The sequence below is a fragment of the Oncorhynchus keta genome, chromosome 34 (genome assembly GCF_023373465.1).
Source record: "Oncorhynchus keta strain PuntledgeMale-10-30-2019 chromosome 34, Oket_V2, whole genome shotgun sequence".
Classification (NCBI taxonomy): Eukaryota; Metazoa; Chordata; class Actinopteri; order Salmoniformes; family Salmonidae; genus Oncorhynchus; species Oncorhynchus keta.
In genome coordinates, this window is record NC_068454.1 from 24786398 (window position 1) to 24807176 (window position 20779).

The 20779-nt window shown below is 43.4% G+C and overlaps 1 protein-coding gene across 1 annotated transcript; it reads right to left on the bottom strand.

Annotated features, from left to right (window-relative positions):
* Positions 1-5056: 5056 nt before the first annotated feature.
* On the bottom strand, positions 5057-20704 carry LOC118366844 (succinate--CoA ligase [ADP-forming] subunit beta, mitochondrial-like). The gene is made up of 11 exons (XM_035749594.2): positions 20536-20704; positions 19574-19760; positions 14571-14670; positions 14316-14478; positions 13549-13677; positions 12917-13055; positions 10959-11120; positions 10686-10828; positions 8268-8388; positions 7134-7222; positions 5057-6547 (listed from the first exon to the last, which is right to left on the bottom strand). The coding sequence occupies exons 1-11, from the start codon at positions 20701-20703 to the stop codon at positions 6473-6475; spliced, it is 1476 nt and encodes a 491-aa protein (XP_035605487.2). The 5' UTR covers position 20704; the 3' UTR covers positions 5057-6472.
* Between the last annotated feature and the right edge of the window lie 75 nt (positions 20705-20779).

A 20779-nucleotide genomic window follows, 5' to 3' on the forward strand; every position in this document is an offset into this window, starting at 1 on the left:
AGAGGAGTGGGAGGCCCCGGTGCACAACTGAGCAAAAGGACAAGTACATTAGAGTGTCTAGTTTGAGAAACAGACGCCTCACAAGTCCTCAACTGGCAGCTTCATTAAATAGTACCCGCAAAACACCAGTCTCAACATCAACAGTGAAGAGGCAACTTCAGGATTTTTATTTTACCTTTATTTAACTAGGCAAGTCAGTTAAGAACAAATTCTTATTTTCAATGACGGCCTAGGAACAGTGGGTTAACTGCCTGTTCAGGGGCCGAACGACAGATTTGTACCTTGTCAGCTCGGGGATTTGAACTTGCAACCTTTCGGTTACTAGTCCAACACTCTACCCACTAGGCTACCCTTTCACCCCAGGATGCCGGTACATTTTGGTTCCTCTGTCTGTGTTCTTTTGCCCATCTTAATCTTTTCTTTTTATTGGCCAGTCTGAGATATGGCTTTTTCTTTGCAACTCTGCACTCACTCTGTCATGTGTGCATGAGTGTAAGAGAGCAAGAACACACCTCAAAGCAGAATAGCCAACACATAGAGACACTAGCCAGGGGGGAGAGAGCTAACGAAGGACGCCGATTCAATGTCATGCAAATGTATTGAGGGGGAACTCCTGTGGCTGACAGGACAGAAAAGGTCAGAGAACTAAACGTTGGGAGGCGGACAGGTCCAGTCAGGTCCGATGACCTTGATCCACATCCAACTGAGAGATGGTCAACCTAATGAGGTTGGTGGAGTGACTGATTTGGAGGAGGAGGCAGTTGCCCCTTACACACTGACTGATATGAGGTCAGATTTGCGTTTCTGTGTAGGATGAAGTTGCACACGATCAATGCCTTCATTACCACTGATTAATGAAATGACTGGATAGGTTGACACACCATGTTGCTTTCACCTATCATGTTTATCTATATCTGTGAGTGTGGAGGAAAGGACACAACAAAAGGAAAAAAGTTACAACTCTTTAGACAGAGCTTTTACTTTAAAGAGAGGAGAGGAAGACGCTGCATGTTTAAAAATAGGCTCTTAACTTAATCTCCCTGTAACTGTTTGAAATAACTGTGCCCAAACAACAGATGAATGTGGATGATTCTTTTCTTTACATTACCTGCCTAGAAAATAATACAAGGCTGAAAGCTCCTAGTCTGGACTCTCCAGACAGTAGCTAATATGTGATATTGAGTGTAGCTACTGCATGTGGCTGTGAGATTAAAGATCCTGAACTGTGAATTGGCTTGGTCAGCATCTGCGGCCAATAGAAAACAATAAAAACAACACATCATAGACCATCTCTTGGGACAAAATAATCAGCAGCTTGGCTACCATTCTGTTGGTTTTTCAGAGCTCTAGGTCCTACTGTATTCAATCAAAAGCTGTCACTGGGTTTATAAGGTAAGACTAAAACTTATTTTTCATTCACTAAGACTGTTACGTTAGAACACACCTTATCTCCTTACTCCCATCCATCCGCCCACCCACCCACCCATCTCCCCACCCACCCACCAATCTCCCCACCCACACAATCATTCCTGACAGACAGGGTCAGATTGATGCCCTTTATCACACACAAATAAGAGAAGAGAAGGAAACACTATGCTGCTGCTCCCACTGGACACCATCACTCATCCCCAGCAGAGATTTATACACTCTTGTCATGTAGCATTGGAGAGGGGAGACATATACACAGAGGGACAGAGAATGGAGTGAGAGATTGAAATGGAAAGGGAGTGATTGTGTATATGGGGTGGGGGTGAAAAACATGTGTGAGAGATGAAGAGGATGAGAAAAAAAGAACTAGAACATCCTCTCTCCCTCCCAGCCACTAAGCTGCACAGTTAGTACACCATGTACGTACAGTGAATGAGGTTGACTGACGGGTATGAGTAGCCCACATGAAGGCTTCTCTGGGAATCCTGGCATACCCAGGCCCTCTGGGAAACCAAATGCCATCCCTCATGGAGCTTAGTCTGCTGACTAGGGCACAACTCCATGATCCTCACAGAGCGCAGTGTGCCAAGGAACAGAACACAAGGCTGGTGACCATGCATGATTAGGATTACCCATGACAACAGGAGACAAGGAAATATTGTAGCCCCTAATGATCCTAATGGGAGATATCACTTCAAAAGACAGATGTGACATTGCTTCTCCACACCCTCAGATTAGGACAAGACAAAGTTCCAAGGTGTCTGAGTTTATTTAGTTTAGTTGAATGCACCGGTAGACCAGCAGGGATAATGCACTCCACTGTCTACTTAATGGTGCTGTTCTTTGCTGAGTTGTTGGTTCAGACAGTTGAATAGAAGTGTCTGGGAGATATTTGTCTGCATGAAATGTGTTCACAGTCTGGAGTTGGGCCTGTTCCTTGTCAGCCTGCTACCAACTGATAAGCGTCAGTCTGGTAAGCTTTTTAGGCGTGACGAATAAGTCAATACATTGCATTTAATGTGAAAAGATATGCGTCACGGTATAGCTAGAGCATATAGCTAGGATTAGGGTTGATCCAAGATGTGGAGATGAATCAAGGGTTAGGGTTGAGCTGGGAGCATGAAGCTACGGTTAGGGTCGAGGCTTAGGGGATGAGCCAGGATGTTTGCATGAAGCTAGAGTTAGGGCCTTAACACTAGACGAAGCCTAACCCAAATTACTTAATGTGCCCCTCTCCCCACTACATGGCAGAAAGGCAGGCCTCAGTAGAAGCCTGACCTAGAGTTAATTTTCTTTTGAGTGACATTGGCTGAATTTTGTGCTGGCTTTGGACGTGGGAACCATTTTTCTGTCATTCGGGTCAATATCCCTGCGTCATCTAATTTTGATTGGACTGTGGCATCCAAACACAGTACCAGCAGGCATTTGGTTTTTAATGAAGACAGTGATCTTAAGTCTGGAGTTATCGTTGTCCATAATTACTACCTTAACTGGCCGGTGTGACTTATTTTTGGGGAGGTTGGCCAAATTTGTATGACTTCATTGTCATGATGATTTTACACTTCAAGGCTATATCCATATCAGATGCGTCTTCTAGTACCTCCGGGGGTGGTCAGGAAAATCTAACCACAATCTGTTCACAATGTGTCTTTTGATTGTCTACACCTGTCGACAAATGGGCACAATCAGAATGTGGACAAGATCAGGACAACAGCCGCATGTTAGAACCATGTATAAACGGGCTAGACGGAAGGAGGGCGGGAGAAGGACAATTAGAGGAGAGAGACATGTCTCTGTCGGAGGTCTTTCACCAATTTATCCAGTGCAACTTTTATTTTTATTTACTGCAAAGGCTTCAAAGCACTTCCTTCGATGAGGGGTGTTAGTGATTGTGTGTGTGCGTGCCGGCATCATTCTTTACAGGTATACAGTCAATGCGTCTGCTAGGGGTCTTTGTATGATTAGTCAGCTTTGATATTTTTAACACTGACAAGCCAACCTATGATCAAGGCTAGAGGGGAACACTGCTAACTGAACCAAGGCAGTATGTAAAATAGGTAATTCAATGTTCAAACATGCAACTTTCCCTGAACAGAAAACACATGAGAATCATAAGGTATGCTATAGGTATTTTACATGATACCAAAAGCATTTGTTCACCTTCATGTTGGTTGTGTTCAATCACTTTCACATATAAATAAGACATCTCATGCATTTCACATCAATAGCTTTTTATGCTGGCAGCCACTGTCGCATGTATGAAGCCATGAGACACACCCCTACCTTTAAAATATGGGAACATCTCCATAATTCCTGTGTTGTTCTTGCCTTCAGGCTACCCATATTCTTATCCCGAGCATGAACAGGTTTATGAAGGACAAATATAGAGTATATTTATATCAGGGACCGGCAGTCCAGTCTTCAACTGCTAGCACTGGAAAAATATCATGGTGTGTGTGTGTGTTGAAGCAGTAAGTGAACAATAACAGACTCTACATCGTTTTCCTCTTCCTTCTCAACATTTAAAGAAACGTCCAGCAACATTGGCTGCGAATCCGACTTTTCTGGGCCCATCTTCCTGACAGCTAAAGGTCCCGAAGCTTCTGCGCTCTAATCCTAGAAAACAGGCTACTCTGGCAAATGGTGCTTGTTGAATAAAGTTGCATCAAAGCTGAATAACAGAACCAAATACAATAGCATAGTATAATGATACTGCAAGACAAAAAAAAAACTCAGGAGATTTTAGGATGATTGTGCGAATGATTGCATTTCTCTCGTGGCCAAAACTCAGAGAATAACACTCAGCCAAGTATGTGCTTTGATAGAAACAAAGCAGAAGGTATGCTACCGTTTTAACACCATCTGCTCTAAAAATGTATTTACTGAACATCGTTCAGAAAACTGTGGACTGCTTCTAAACAACACTGTACAACTCGAGATCTAAATGCATAACTCCATGAAACTGAGCTCAAATGGTTGGCGTTCAGATGCTGAATGGGCGTTTCACTGGTAAAACAAATAATTATCATTCACGATCGACAGGGAGAAATGTGAAGGGAGGGTCACCACAAAAATGTGTGAGTAAAGTAGAGGTAAAGAAACACTTGCGCAGAATGTGATTCAAATCTTCAGCTCTGGGGAAAGGGATCCAACGGGGCGGTTCCGTACTTAAAGCAATGCAAAATATCGTCTCCAGCAATCAAACTCCCATCACCTTGCGACCACAAGACCTTATTACAGTACAGTGTATACCAACTCAGTCCACCCACACAGCGATAACCCACTGGGTCACAGCCTTTAGCTCCTGATATGCTGTGGGCCCTGGCTTCAAGGATGCTCAAGGCGAATGTATCCTTGAAGCGTGTCAAAACCAATGCCACAGTCCACATGTGCCATACAGAGACAGACGGTGCTGGCAACAGGAGGTAACCCTGCTCTGACACAATCCTGTTTTTAGACTTTTAACATAGTACGTATCCACAGTGGATTAGGAGATGGAATAGAATACAACTTTATCGTCCATTGGTTAGAACATAAATGAGAATAGAAGCCAAAATTACTTATTATTATGTAACTGAAATACATGTACTGTCTGGCATGTAGAAAATGTAAGAATCTAACACTTATGCGAATGTCTCACAGTATAGAACCTAATTTGGCATCACATGAGCCTGGTCTATATTTATTTGTGCTTTAGGAATTCCTCTGTTGCTTTTGTTGTCATTTGTTGCCAAACAGCCTATACGAGATGCAGACAACTTTCACACTGTAAGTACCGTACAAGTGCAACAAAACTAAAACAAACATTTCTTTTTTCTTTTTTCTTTTTTTTACTCCCCAAGAGAAGCATAAATATTTTACAGAAGATAACGGCGGTCTCGTTATTTACAAGATATAATAAATGTCTTGACAACTCACAATAACTGTTTCTGTGTTCTGAGGGCTAGGGAGTAACAGAGATAGAAATGGAGAGAAAGAGATATGGAGAGGACTTAATTACAATCTTTTAACAGTTTAGTTGAGAGGACACTGCACACACCCATTTGTGTTGTCATATGAAGTGAAAAAGGTTTTCCCCATGACATAGTGGCAGACTACACACACTGTAGCAGGCTCTTATAGGGGAGAGTAAGGGGAAGGAAGAGACAAATACAAACATGCTGACAACCAGATAGGCAGTAGTTTTGATAACACACACAAAGAATTGAACTCTTACTAGTTCAAAACGAGAGTACTAGAAAGCTTTTATCCAACTATGCATTCAAAATTGCATGGAAATTAAATGAGTGACATAAAGAGGTCCTGCTAACAGCAATGTATAAGCTCAAGTGTTATCCCCTAGCTTCTGATGAGCTACATTCTGCATAGTGGCCAACTTCCCCATCTCATCTCCCATTCTCAGAAGCACTCAGTAAAAGCCTCTCCTGTAGGGGCAGATGGAAGAGATTTAAAGGGGAGAGGACTATGACTGACAGCGACATAACTCTCTCTAGCCAAGTGATCCAGGAGAATGGAGCCTAAGGGGAATTAGCTGTACCTTTACAGACAGCAGATATTCTCCCAAAATGTACCGGTAAATAGATAGGTCTATCACCCTCTCAAAGAAACGAGCAAGGTTGGGGGGGTTGTGCATTATGACTAGAGCTAGGCATTCTGGGAGCTGAAGGAGAGAGGTGAGGGAAGAGGAAGTAACTAGGAATCATTGTGAAAACAGAGCGAGTAATAATGGAATAATCTGAAGGAACGCCCCCGTGTCTGATCTAAAAAGCATGTTAATGTGTTGCATTTGAACAGACAATACACACTAGCCATGGCATACATAACAAAACAGAGAGGGAGGAAAGTTGAGATTAGGAGAGCAGAAATTCCCACATTAGTGGTGTGTATGCACATGTGTATTTTGGAGCCTTGCCACAGAGAGAGAATCAGAACTAACAGAGAAGTTGGTGGGCCGTGTTGTATTGGAGTATTCGCTCAGTAGTGAGAGGCTCTTCTTGCTGTTCGAAAGGTTGGGGGTGGGGTGTCGAGGTTTAGGGGGCGTGGCTTAGAGTGGCAGCTGGAAGGAGATGTCCACATGAGCCTCCTGAGCCAACGACACAATCTCAGAAAGCTTTACAACCTGAGAGAGAGTGAGAAAGAGGATAGTTTAACACAAACACAGAGCTAAACAGTGGCAGGGAACAATACGAGTACAAAAAACTAACAAAGCTAAAAAAGGTTTTGATTGCGAGGGGCTGCAATTTCCATTAGGTGGTCATGCCAAGCTGCCACTGTGCTGGCTAACTGATGCTCATCTCTGGAGTAGATCACTCCAAAAACAAGGGAGAGAGATGGTGGGAGTCAGTGAGAGCTAAGCCAGACGAGAGGTTGAGGGAGAGATAAGAGGAAGGGGGCCTCTGCTCTGAATGCCACTGCTGTTAGCGCCACCAGAAATCCAAGCCATAAAACTCAGGCTGTGTCACTTCAGCCAGGCAGGATGGCAATGAGCTGCATTTAAACTGTCACTATACCCTGACAGTTCCAAAGGACACCCACACTACCCTGTTGGTGCCCCTTGTCTCAAACAAACCCCATTACTCTGGACCCTCAAACGGTGCATGACATTCCTTAGTTTCCACATAGACCTACTGTACCAAACATACAACGCCCAAGGTGCTTAGAGGGACTGAATTGGGTAGAGAAAGGGGGAGAGGTGTGTGACTCACCATTCTAGCGGCCTCGTCCAGATCGTCACAGGCCAGGAGCTTCAGTGGGCTAGCAGCGATCAAAGCTTTGGCATCGTCCACTCTAGATCCTGAAACACAGCCGAGCAGCAGTCTCTCTTGAGCCTCTATCTTTTCCAAAGCACTTTGGTTCTCTTTTATATAGCTTTTAATCTGCTATTTCATCATTTCAGTCCTATTATATTCTTTCAGATATCCTAGTGGTTGAAAGCATTGGTCGCCGGTTTGAATCCCTGAGCTGACTAGGTAAAAAAAAATCTGTCAATGTGCCCTTGAGCAAGGCACTTAACTCTAACTGCTCATGTAAGTCGCTGATAGTGTTTGGTATAAATGTGGTCTAGATTACATTTCATATTAGAGTAGGTGATCATTATTGATAAGGACATTTTGCAGAAGAAAGAGCCTCAATACATGCAAGGCATTGAACATTACATACGGTTCCCCAACTGGTTTTAGTTCATCATAATAAATCATATAAAAAGACTAAAAACATCAGGAAATCGGCTACATGTGATTTTCATTTTGGAAATCTGTTCCTAAGTATTCCCTCGCATAATAAAGGAGATGTGATTGTATAAAAATGTAAGGAAGGTTACATATTACACCTGTTAGGGCCTCGAGGTCCATTTACAGTCTACAAATTATTTGTAGATATTTTCCGGCCCCCCCCCCCCCAATCGTCCATTCAAGAAAAATGAAAAATTCTAGTTGATGATCCCTGGGCTGCATGAATGGAAAAAATAGCTCAAGAAGACATACAGTAAAATAGAAGTCTATGATTTGTTTGTGAAGGCAATCATTTTAGTCCAATTACATTTAGTTTAACTGAGTTACTGAGTTCTGTATAAATACACACAATCTATTTTAGTACATCTGGAATACAGCTGAGAGCTACAGGGTCCCACAGCACAGGTTGTGTGTGTGTGTGTGTGTGTAAGTAGTAGAAGAGCCCAATACTGACAGGCAGCTTGCTCTTTGACCTTTAAAAGGCCACGCTCCATTGTTGCCCTGGTGTCACCCCTTCCTTCTCTCCCGGCCCACTGTGTGTGTCACTGGGTGACAGTGCCAAAATGTCAGTGCTGTAGCCGATGACTCCATGAGGGAGGTCAGTCTTACCTTGTAACCGTACCACAATGGGGATCTTCAGGTCCAAGTCTGTAACAGCCATGATGATGCCCTGAGCAATGATGTCACACCTCATGATGCCACCGAAGATGTTCACCAGGATGGCCTGCACCTGAGGACCACAAACAGAGATGTTGACCATGAAAACATGACTGAAGATATGGACTGTAGAAACAAGACAAAGCCAAGCAATCACAAAGCATGATCACAAATCCATAAAGGACCATTAACAACCAAAACCTAAAAATCCTATAGCATCAACAGAATCATAAACATCAACATTACCCACAAATCTACCACCAGTGAGCTTTTAACCATGTATCAAACATCACACCTCAGGCTATGTACGCTAGCATGTGTACGCCCATAGGTATTCCCTTAAGTCACCCCCCCATTTAAAATCTCCCAGATAAATGTCACCCCATAGCTTCCACCAGAGTTAAACCTCACCCCCAGAATGGGCCCTCCTACTGATATCCTACAGGTATCTCCAGACATGTCTGTCAAGACACACCTACTAGGGGATGCGTCTACTGAAAAGTTTCCTTATACATTTGAAGTGGGAAGTTTGCATACACCTTAGCCAAATACATTTAAACTCCGTTTTTCACAATTCCTGACATTTAATCCTGGTAACAATTCCCTGTTTTACATCAGTTAGGATTACCACTATTATAAGAATGTGAAATGTCAGAATAATAGTAGAGAGAATTATTTATTTCAGCTTTTATGACATTCCCAGTGGGTCAGAAGTTTACATACACTCAATTAGTATTTGGTAGGATTGCTTTTACATTGTTTAATTTGGGTCAAATTTTTGGGTAGCCTTCCACAATAAGTTGGGTGAATTTTGTCCCATTCCTCCTGACAGAACTGGTGTAACCGAGTCAGGTTTGTAGGCCTCCTTGCTTGCACACGCTTTTTCAGTTCTGCCCACACATTTTCTATAGGATTGAGGTCAGGGCTTTGTGATGGCCACTCCAATTCCTTGACTTTGTTGTCCTTAAGCCATTTTGCCACAACTTTGGAAGTATGCTTGGAGTCATTGTACATTTGGAAGACCCATTTGAGACCAAGCTTTAACTGATGTCTTGAGATGTTGCTTCAATATATCCACCAAATTGTTTTTCCTCATGATGCCATCTATTTTGTGAAGTGCACCAGTCCCTCCTGCAGCAAAGCACCCCCACAACATGATGCTGCCACCCTCGTGCTTCACGGTTGGGATGGTGTTCTTCGGCTTGCAATCCTCCCCCTTTTTCCTCCAAACATAACAATGGTCATTATGGCCAAACAGTTTTATTTTTGTTTCATCAGACCAGAGGACATTTCTCCAAAAAGTACAATCTTTGTCCAGTTGCAAACCGTAGTCTGGCTTTTTTGTGACGGTTTTGGAGCAGTGGCTTCTTCCTTGCGGAGCGGCCATTCAGGTTATGTCGATATAGGACTCGTTTTACTGTGTACATATAGATACTTTTGTATAGGTTTCCTCCAGCATCTTCACAAGGTCCTTTGCAGTTGTTCTGGGATTGATGTGCACTTTTCGCACCAAAGAACGTTAATCTCTAGGAGACAGAACGCGTCTCCTTCCTGAGTGGTATGACGGCTGTGTGGTCCCATGGTGTTTATATTTGCGTACTATTGTTTGTACAGATGAACATGGTAACTTCAGGCGTTTGGAAATTGCTCCCAAGGATGAACCAGACTTGTGGAGGTCTACAATTTTTTTCTAAGGTCTTGGCTGATTTCTTTTGATTTTCCCATGATGTCAAGCAAAGAGGCCCTGAGTTTGAAGGTAGGCCTTGAAATACATCCACAAGTACACCTCCAATTGACTCAAATGATGTCAATTAGCCAATCAGAAGCTTCTAAAGCCATGACATCATTTTCTGGAATTTTCCATGCTGTTTAAAAGGCACAGTCAACTGTGCTGGAATTGTGATACATTGAATTATAAGTGAAATAATCTGCCTGTAAACAATTGTTGGAAAAATTACTTGTGTCATGCACAAAGTAGATTTCCTAACCGACTTGCCAAAACTATAGTTTGATAACAAGAAATTTGTGGAGTGGTTGAAAAACGACTCCAACCTAAGTGTATGTAAACTTCCGACTTCAACTGTATAACCACAACCTTCATGAAGGTCCAAACATCAGGAATTCTTAATTCATCCCTACCACTACCCCCCATCAAAACATCATTAGTATAAGATGCAGGCTGCTCATGACCCAGATACCCAGCCATGCCGTTCCAGTTGGGGTCAGGGTGAAGGCCTGTGGAATACGTGACATGTCTGTGCCTGCTTGTGCCACAGTGAATACCTTCTGCAGCTTAATGGTTCTTCAATTACCACCAGAGATGAGAAATGCTAATTACAGTGACAAGTGTCCCCCACTCTCAGTCCTTACCTTCCTGTCGGAGGTGATAAGTTTGAAGGCCTCCATCACCTGGTGGGCTGTAGCTCCGCCCCCCACGTCCAGGAAGTTGGCGGGAGTGCCACCATGCAGCTTGATGATGTCCATGGTGGCCATGGCAAGACCAGCCCCATTTACTGCACACGCACACATTGTATAGAATGAATACACGAATAACAAAATATGTTTATCACTACTGTTACTACAGTGAACCAAAGCTAGGTGTGTGGTGCAGTGAACCAGTGGTGGGTGTGTTGTGGCACTCACCCAGACAGCCGATGGATCCATCCAGGCCGATGTAGTTTAGGTCAGCCTTGGCTGCCTGTCGGTCCCTGGCATCCTCCTGGGTCCAGTCCTGCATGTCAAACACCTTCTTCTGGCGATACGCCGCGTTGGAGTCAAAGTTTATCTTGGCGTCCATGCACATCACTGTCAGAGGAACACAAGAGAAAGAGGCTGAGCCAAAGATGGCTGGCATCATCATTGGACGACAAAACCAATGACCCTGTAACTTCATTACGACACAACCCAGCGGCAGATATCCATTTATACTTTGAGGGAACTTTTTGTTATAACTGGTCCAAGGTGACATCGCTTTACTGTGTAACATTTGTTGGCTGTACTGTACATGTCAAGGATGAATCTGGGTTCAGTGGGTTGAGGTATAGATAAGATAGACAGACCACTACATGTCTATACAGTACATGCTCATCGAACATCTCATTCCAAAATCATGGGCAATAATATGGAGTTGGTCCCCCTTTCTCTGCTATAACAGCTTCCCCTCTTCTGGGAAGGCTTTCCAATAGATGTTGGAACATTGCTACAGAGACTTGTTTCAATTCAGCCACAAGACCATTAATAAAGTCGGGCACTGATGATTAGGCCTGGCTCGCAGTCAGCGTTCCAATTCATCCCAAAGGTGTTCAATGGGGTTGAGGTCAGGGCTCTGTGCAGGCCAGTCAAGTTCTTCCACACCGATCTCAACAAACCATTTCTATATGGACGTCACTTATTGCACGGGTGCATTGTCATGCTGAAACAAGAAAGGGCCTTCCCCAAACTGTTGCCACAAAGTTGGAAGCACAGACTTGTCTAGAATGGCATTGAATGCTGTAGCATAAGAACTCCCTTCACTGGAACTAAGGGGCATAGCCCAATCCAGCCCCAGACCATTATTCCTCCTCCGCCAAACTTTACAGTTGACACTATGCATTGGGTCAGAGAATGCACTCCAGAGAATGCATTTCCACTGCTCCAGAGTCCAATGGCAGCGAGCTTTACACCATTTCAGCCGACGCTTGTTATTGCACATGGTGATCTTAGGCTTGTGTGCGGCTGCTCGGCCATGGAAACCTATTTCATGAAGCTCCCGACGAAAAGCTTTTGTGCTGACATTGCTTCCAAAGGCAGTTTGGAACTCGGTAGTGAGTGTCCCGTTCTGTGAGTTTGTGTGGCCTACCACTTTGCGGCAGAGCCGTTGTTGCTCCTAGACGTTTCCACTTCACAATAACAGCACTTACAGTTGACCGGGGCAGCTCTAGCAGGGCAGAAAGTTTACAAACTGACTTGTTGGAAAGGTGGCATCCTATGATGGTGCCACGTTTAAAGTCACTGAGCTCTTCAGTACGGGCCATTCTACTGAAAATGTTTGTCTATGGCATATCTGTGTGCTTAATTTTATACACCGGTCCGCAAAGGTGTCTCTGAAATAGCCAAAACCACTAATTTGAAGTGGTGTACAGATACACTATATCACCAAAAGTATGGTTTGCTGACGTAGTAGGGCCATCATTGGCAATCCCTGCTGTCAATCCACTCTTCTTTTGGGGTTGGTAAATTCAGTCCATAACCACAAAGTCCTTAGAAGTACATATAAGCATTTCAAAGCTAAAATAGTGCCTCTTACTTGACCCTCATCAGCCACCATACTCTGTCATATATGGCTTTGGTGATGACAGATTGTTGTGCAAAAACACCTTCTCATTCCTTCAGTACTATTGGGTTTAGCTGCCTTATTGGCCCATCACTTAAAAGTACTGCGATTCACACGATGATTGTTCACTGGGAGTGCATTAGTGAGCATGATTGACAGTGAGTAATAGATCGATGGGAGAAGCCTACAACCAAGATTTTAACACTGACTGGCAACTCTCTCACCCAGCACTTAACACTTGCGTGTCGAACAACATCACTGGGAACGAAAAGCAAGTATGTGTGTGTACCCTGGCCAGAGGCGTCCTCCACCATGGGGTTGATCTCTAGCATGGAGGCATCGTACTTCATGAAGACGTTGTACAGCTTGATTATGTTAGCCGCTGCGTCGCCGATCAGAGCAGCAGGGAAGCCCATCTTCGTGGCAATCTGGAGAAAGAGAAAGTGGAGAGAGAAAATGAGAGAGACCGAAAAAATATATACTTTGGCAACACTAAGTAATGTAAAACACTTTGAATTCAATTGAAGGTGAGAGGACGTGAGGGAGAGGAGGAACAAAATACAATAAGAGGTATGTGAGTGAATGTGAGAGACAGGATGTGTCAGTTCATGGAAACATCGCAGGCACATGTGACATGTACTAAGTGAGATGGCATGTTGAATGAGCATCACAGACTGTATCAAAGTCAACCCTGACTTTGAAAGACACTGCGTGAAGGGATAACTAACAAGATTCTGAGGCCTTTTGAGGCTTCTAGGGCTCTTGAGAGAGAAACTTGAGACAGACCAAATATAAATATACAGTAAATGTTGCCACAAGAATTTGCTTAAACGTGCTCAAAAATAGCTACAAATCAAGAGTTTGACATGCGCTTTTTGTCTTGTCTGACTAGGTATTTTTACAACCCGATCCCAACTGTACCGAAACCGCCTGTTCCATCTTGATTCCATCCATGATGTCGATTGGCTCCTTCACAATGGCGTCGGGATTCTCCGCCGCCACATCCTCAATGTTCACACCCCCCTGAGAGCTGCCAATCAACACGGGGCCCTGTTCAGAGGGAGGGTCCGATAGATTATTAGTACCAATCATTTTACACCGTCATTGAGTGGCAAGTGGCAATCAAACTGAAACAGAGCAAATTAATGGAACATAATTCTCACAGCAATATCACAAATTTATCAAAAGATTGAATTGATCCATCGGTCATCAAGTTCTCAATGTACAAATAACCTCAAACCTGTATCCACGCACATTGACTCGGTAGCAGTACCCCCTGTATATAGCCTCGTTATTGTTATGTTAATGTGTTACTTTTGATTATTTTTTACTTTAGTTTATTTGGTAAATATTTTCTTAACTCTTCCTGAACTGCACTGTTGGGTAAGGGTTTGTAAGTAAGCATTTCACAGGAAGGTCTACACTTGTATTCGGCGCATACGACAAATAAAGTTAGATTTGTAATGACAACTGGCATCTCTAACCTTTTGAGGGAAAAGACTAACTGCATACAGCTTTACAGCAGGACAACCAAGTCCCATGGAGCACAAGCATTTCCAACATGTCCATACCCATGTCCTTTACCACTACACCATCTAGTGGTAACATCACCAACAACATTCTTAAATCAAGATTCACACAACTGACCAATCTGTCGGTGTCACCTGAGAGGCAGAGAATGGCCTCACCTGGAAGGATCTCTCCATGGTGATGGCAAAGTAGTACTCCCTGCGGGGGTACCTGCGCTCACAGATGAACACCTGGTTACAGATACGGCCCTGCTCGCCTGTCTGCTTGGTGTACAGCTTACGGCCAATCATCTGAGAGGAGATGTCCCGGGCCTCCTCTGGCCTGTAAGAGAGGTGAAGAAGAATTGACATTGCCATGGTCAGACAGAGTAGAAATGTGGGTGCAGTTTGAAAGGAGATGTCGCTGACACTCACGAGTAAACAATCTTCACTCCTCCCTTCAGGCCTCCTTCGAATGTGCCTTTGCCTCGGCCTCCAGCCAACACCTGGGCCTTCACCACCAGATCCTTGGTGCCTGAGACACACAGAGAGAGAGCGAGAGAGAGAGAGCGACAGTAACTGTTACAGATATGCCGGACATTCCACTTATACACAAAGATAATGTGTATGAAACAAACTACACAAAACATGGTCAAACACAACCATTTTTAGCAGAAGCATGCACTCATAAGCACCTAAATGACTAGACTGCTGCTGTCAAGTTAATCTGTATCGACCACTAAACAAATTGTGTTAGCAATGAGTACTTAGTGAATAGTTTAGTCCTACTCATTAGAAAAGTTTGTGGTCATACGCACATCCTTAACTTACGTGCTGGGCTAATAAAGAATAGTAGTAAAGAACAAGAAGGCCCGTTCACTGTTTTTGCTCCCAATTCACCACTTTGTTGACAATTATTTATCACATTCCCAGTGGGTCAGAAGTTTACATACACTCAATTAGTATTTGTTAGCATTCCCTTTCAATTGTTTAACTTCGCTCAAACGTTTCAGGTAGCCTTCCACAAGCTTCCCACAATAAGTTGGGTGAATTGTGGCCCATTCCTCCTGACAGAGCTGGTGTAACGGAGTCAGGTTTGTAGGCCTCCCTGCTCGCACACGCTTTTTCAGGTCTGGCCACAAATTTTCTATAGGATTGGAGGTCAGGGCTTTGTGATGGTCACCCCAATACCTGGACTTTGTTGTCCTTAAGCCATTTTGCCACAACTTTGGAAGTATGCTTGCGGTCATTGTCTATTTGGAAGACCCATTTGCGACCAAGCTTTAACTTCCTTGTTGCTTTTGCTATTTTGTGTTGTGCACCAGTCCCTCCTGCAGCAAAGCACCCCCATAACATGATGCTGCCACCCCCGTGCTTCACGGTGCACGGGGGTGACAGAGACAGAATGCATCTGCTTCCTGAGCGGTATGACAGCTGCGTGGTCCCATGGTGTTTATACTTGTTAATCTGTACAAACAATAGTACACGTGGTACCTTCAGACGTTTGGAAATTGCTCCCAAGGATGAACCAGACTTGTGGAGGTCTACTATTTTTTTCTGAGGTCTTGGCTGATTTCTTTTTATTTTCCCATGATGTCAAGCAAAGAAGCACTGAGTTCAAAGGTAGGCATTGAAATACATCCACAGGTACACCTCCAATTGACTCAAATAATGTAAATTAGCCTTATCAGAAGCTTTTTAAGCAATGACATTTTCTGTAATTTACCAAGCTGTTTAAAGGCACAGTCAACTTAGTGTATATAAACCTCTGACACAATGGAATTCTGATAAAGTGAATTATAAGTGAAATAATCTGTCTGTAAACAATTGTTGGAAAAATTACTTGTGTCATGCACAAAGTAGATGTTAACAAACTATAGTCGGTTAGGACAAGAAATGTGTGGAGTGGTTGAAAAAAAATTGTTTTAATGACTCCAACCTAAGTGTACATAAACTTCCGACTTCAACTGTACATCATGGTGCGAATTACGGGGTGCAAAGGGGGAGGCTCAGCTCCCCTAAAATAATGCTAATCTAACCATTCTCCTATTTGTTTAAAATTCAGTGGTAAATATGAAAATCTCCCAATGAAACGAACACCCCCAGCTCTCTGTCATGATCGCTGTCCATCCAGTAATGGGGGTGGCAGGTAGCCTAGTGGTTAGAGCGTTGGAACCGAAAGTAACCGAAAGGTTTGCAGATCGAATCCCCGAGCTGACAAGGTAAAGATCTGTCTTTCTGCCCCTGCACAAGGCAGTTAACCCATCCTAGGCCGCCAATGAAAATAAGAATTTGTTCTTAACTGACTTGCCTGGTTAAAAAAAGGTTTAAAAAAATAATAATAATAATTTCGGCCTCAGCTCCTTCATGCATAGATTTTCCTTTGAAGGCATATTTTGAAATTTGATGATTTATCATTATTTGCTTTTGTCAGTCAATTGTTTAGAGCGCTCATTGCTTTGTTTTTCAGGTCTACGCATTCTCCGTGACATCCGCAGCCAGAAGTAGTAGCATTTATTTAGCGTCATTATTTTCTATCAATACTTGTTTTCTTTCCTGGATCAGCTGATGATGATTGATGATGTCACTAGACAACTAGTCTATAGCTAGACACCATTGCACATCCAATTCATCCAACAAGTTTACATTAATGAAAGTAGGCCTACAGTTAACTCTTTGGGTTAGAAGCATTCGATTTCACAATGACATAGGTCTACATTATTTGGGATTTATTTGCCCATGAGAACGGTTTTCACAGCGAACCATCATTACATTTTACGTAGGCATAGTTTCATTTACAGTGCATTTTCAGAGATCTTCAAGATCCATAATTCGTACAGGGTTTAAGTCAATGTTGTAATTTTCCTTAAAATGCTTAATAATGACAAACACTCATAAATGTCCTTAATGTAAGGAAAGAAAGGTAGTGGTTTATGTCACACAATCTGTGAACAAGCATTAACTCATGAATTATGGTCAACTTTAGGGTGTAAAATGTGCTTTGATTCAACTCATGTATTAAATTGAATGTAGGATACCTATTCTGTGTGTGTTCATGTGTTTAAAATTGCCTTGGCTGAGAGGATAGGCTACCCACAGTGGTGTAGGCCTAGTGTAAGGTAATCGGCATTTACCCACCTTAAAAAAAAAAAAGCACTTGAAAGTAATGGGAGCATGGCCTTTTTCACTGTGACCAGCAATCGGAGTTCACCCACATATTTATTTTAACACATAAACGTCTACTGGTAGGCCTATTTGAAGTTCATGGTAATACACATTGTAGTTTAGTAAGTTGACCTTGTGTATTGGAACATTGCTGTGGGGACTTGCTTCCATTCAGCCACAACAGCATTATTAGTGAGGTCAGATACTGATGTTGGGCGATTGGGCCTGGCTCACATTCGGCGTTCCAATTCATCCCAAAGGTGTTCGATGGGGTTGAGGTCAGGGCTCTGTGCAGGCCAGTCAAGTTCGTCCACACCGATCGACAAACCCTTTCCATGTGGACCTCAACCCCAGATTCCTCCTCCACCAAACTTTACAGTTGACACTATGCATTCGGGCAGGTAGCGTTCTCCTGTCATATACCAAACCCAGATTTGTCGGTCAGACTGCCAGATGGTGAAGCGTGATTAATCACTCCAGAGAACGTGTTTCCACTGCTCCAGAGTCCAATGAAGCAGTGGAAAGCGAATAGCGCGTAAAAATCGTCTGCCCTCGGTTGCAACACTCACTACCGAGTTCCAAACTGTCTCTGGAAGCAAAGTCAGCACAAGATCTGTTCGTCGGGAGCTTCATGAAGTGGGTTTCCATGGCCGAGCAGCCGCACACAAGCCTAAGATCACCACGCGCAATGCCAAGTGTTGGCTGGCGTGGTGTAAAGCTCACTTCCATTGGACTCCTGAGCAGTGGAAATGTGTTCTCTGGTGCTTCACCATCTGGCAGTCTGTAATGGGAATTTGAATGTTGGTGCTTTTCTTGTAACTAATTTCTGAGTCCTATTTATGTGCTGTTCTATAAACCAATCTCTGTGTTCATGCAAGTGGCTAACTGTACAAATCCTCACTTATCAATAGCTGCAATTTGGCAGTACGCCGAGACTTTTCGAGAACTAACGAAAGTTATCAGTTTCAAGGTCTCAGTTTAAAGAGGAAAAGCCTTGTGGGGTGTTGGTCTGTCACATGAATAAAACAAAACGATAATGATTCATGAATTATTCTAAATCATGCAAAAATAACTTGTCTGTGTATAGCTCTATATAAGACAACTGCTGAGTCTGCCTAGGGAGAGCTCCTGATTGACATGTGTACTGTGGTGCATTGAGTTGGTTGGAACCTCTCCAGCGCTCTGACAAACAATGATTCATTTAAGATGGACTTTTGGGCCTCCCGGGTGGCGCAGTGGTTAAGGGCGCTGAACTGCAGCGCCAGTTTTGCCATCAGAGTCCCTGGGTTCGCGACCAGGCTCTGTCGTAAGCGGCCGCGACCGGGAGGTCCGTGGGGCGACTTTTTGTCATTACATTTACTTTTGATACTTAAGTTTATTTAAAACCAAATACTTTGACTCAAGTAGTATTTTACAGGGTGACTTTCACTTTTGCTTGAGTCATTTTCTATTATTATCTTTACTTTAAATGAAGTATGACAATTAGGTACTTTTTCCCACCACTGTGATTGACTATGCGCAAAAGTGAATTGAAGTTTTAAAAGATCCACACCCACCATGTGTAATGTGCGTAATGGTCATGTCAGGTGAAATGTGTATATCTTGGGATGTGAGCACTCAGTGAACCATCCCTAGATATCGCCCCTAGATATCGTTAGCAGTCATAGCTCGTAAGCTAAAAAAATATACAGAAAAAAATTATAAGTTGGGGACAGCCCTAAACTGCACTGTCTTATAGAGCTGTGACGATACCAGTACAGCAATATTTTTTTCCCATGGAAAAAATTAAAACACTAAGCAGACCAAACTCTTTAGTCCTTTAAAAACCTGCAGTATGTAAAATATTGTGTGCTACAGCTTTTGAAAATAAATGTGACCGTGGATGACAGACAACATTAGGGCTGTTTTCCTAAAGAAGTCAAATCCACTTTGTGTTTAGTTTCCATGCCACGACACTAACAAGCATTGCGATCCTGGTATCGTCCCGGCCCTACTGTCGTTTGAACTCTTGCTCTCAGTATTGCACTACAATGATATTGGGGCATCCCTAGATTACAGTATACATCCCACTCTCAGACCATACCTGACTCAGCCAAACATCAAAGAAGATTGGTTAGTTAATACATACAGACTCACTACTACCTGGTCTGACATACATAGACTCACTACTACCTGGTCTGACATAATATAGGCCTACTGTCAATTCAAAGTTTTTATCCCCAATTGACTCTACTGCAATTTATTTGCCCACATCCTATTAGGCTATGGATTACCAATCTCCTTGGCAACAGAGTAGGCCTCATCGGGTGAGCTGGCCACCTTGCCCTCGGGCACACAGACGCCAGCCTCTTTGAGCAGACCGATGCTCATGTACTCGTGCAGGGAGAGGTTCCTCTGCTGCTGCTGCAGGTGGGGGGACTGTTGCTGAGGCCCAAGCAGTCCAGAGGAACCACCCAGCACCTTGAGAGAGGGAGTAGAGTGAGAATGGGATAGAAGAGAGATAAAGTGATGTAGGGAGGAGGGTACATTAACACTAGTGAAATTACAGTACCTACTCATGTCAGGGGGAGTACATTGTCTGTGCAAGAACACTGTATGAAAATAACTACAGCCATACAAAAGGGCGCACACAACACAAATGTGGAGTAACGTGTGTCAATAGTGGAAGTTTGCGGATATGAAAGAGAAATACATCAAACATGTCATTTGGACGTCAATTGAATCGACACCAAAAACGTTTTTCGAATGTATAAAAAGGCCCACTAACTCTTATAAATTGGACAGTTAGCTAGCTGGCTATTGTAGCCAACCTATTTAGCTAAATCTCAGATGCCGACAGCCTCGATGTCGCATAGCCTCCATTCATCCTGTTCTGACGTCGGCGCTTTGGTGTTGGAGGTCACTGTGTTTGAACTATGTGTGCGGAAAACCTTGTTAGCAAACGCAAATCCCTGAACCCCCAAAATGGCTTCTTTTAATAAATTTAGCTGTTTATGAATACATTCATTTTGCCATCGCTAACAAGTGAAAGTAACTAGCAAGACAGTGAGATAAACATTATGTCTAGGTAGCTAGCATAGCCAGTTTCCTAGCAGCCTCAATGGCGATGAGCTAATGTCAATATGACCCTGTCTCTTTTGGTGGAATTTTGGACGTCGAAGATGGGGCAGCAAAATAATAATCACAGCTACAGGCAGCCGGATTTCGTGCCATTTTTTCCCCAATGCACACTTACCTTGGATGCAGTGGTAAGTGTCGATCTGGCCCCAGAATTTCTCAGGCTAGCCGAAAATCGGCCACAAATCAGGGACGCCGCCATGTTTCCTTCCCTGAAGCGAACAATAAATTGGGCGCATGCGTAGTAAACCAAGTGCCCCTTACACAGGCTTGGTGCACGTTTCATGGTCTTTACAATTTGAAGACAAGGCTATAAATACATATGGTCAAGTCAACTCCACATTGCGCATACTTAAAACTAT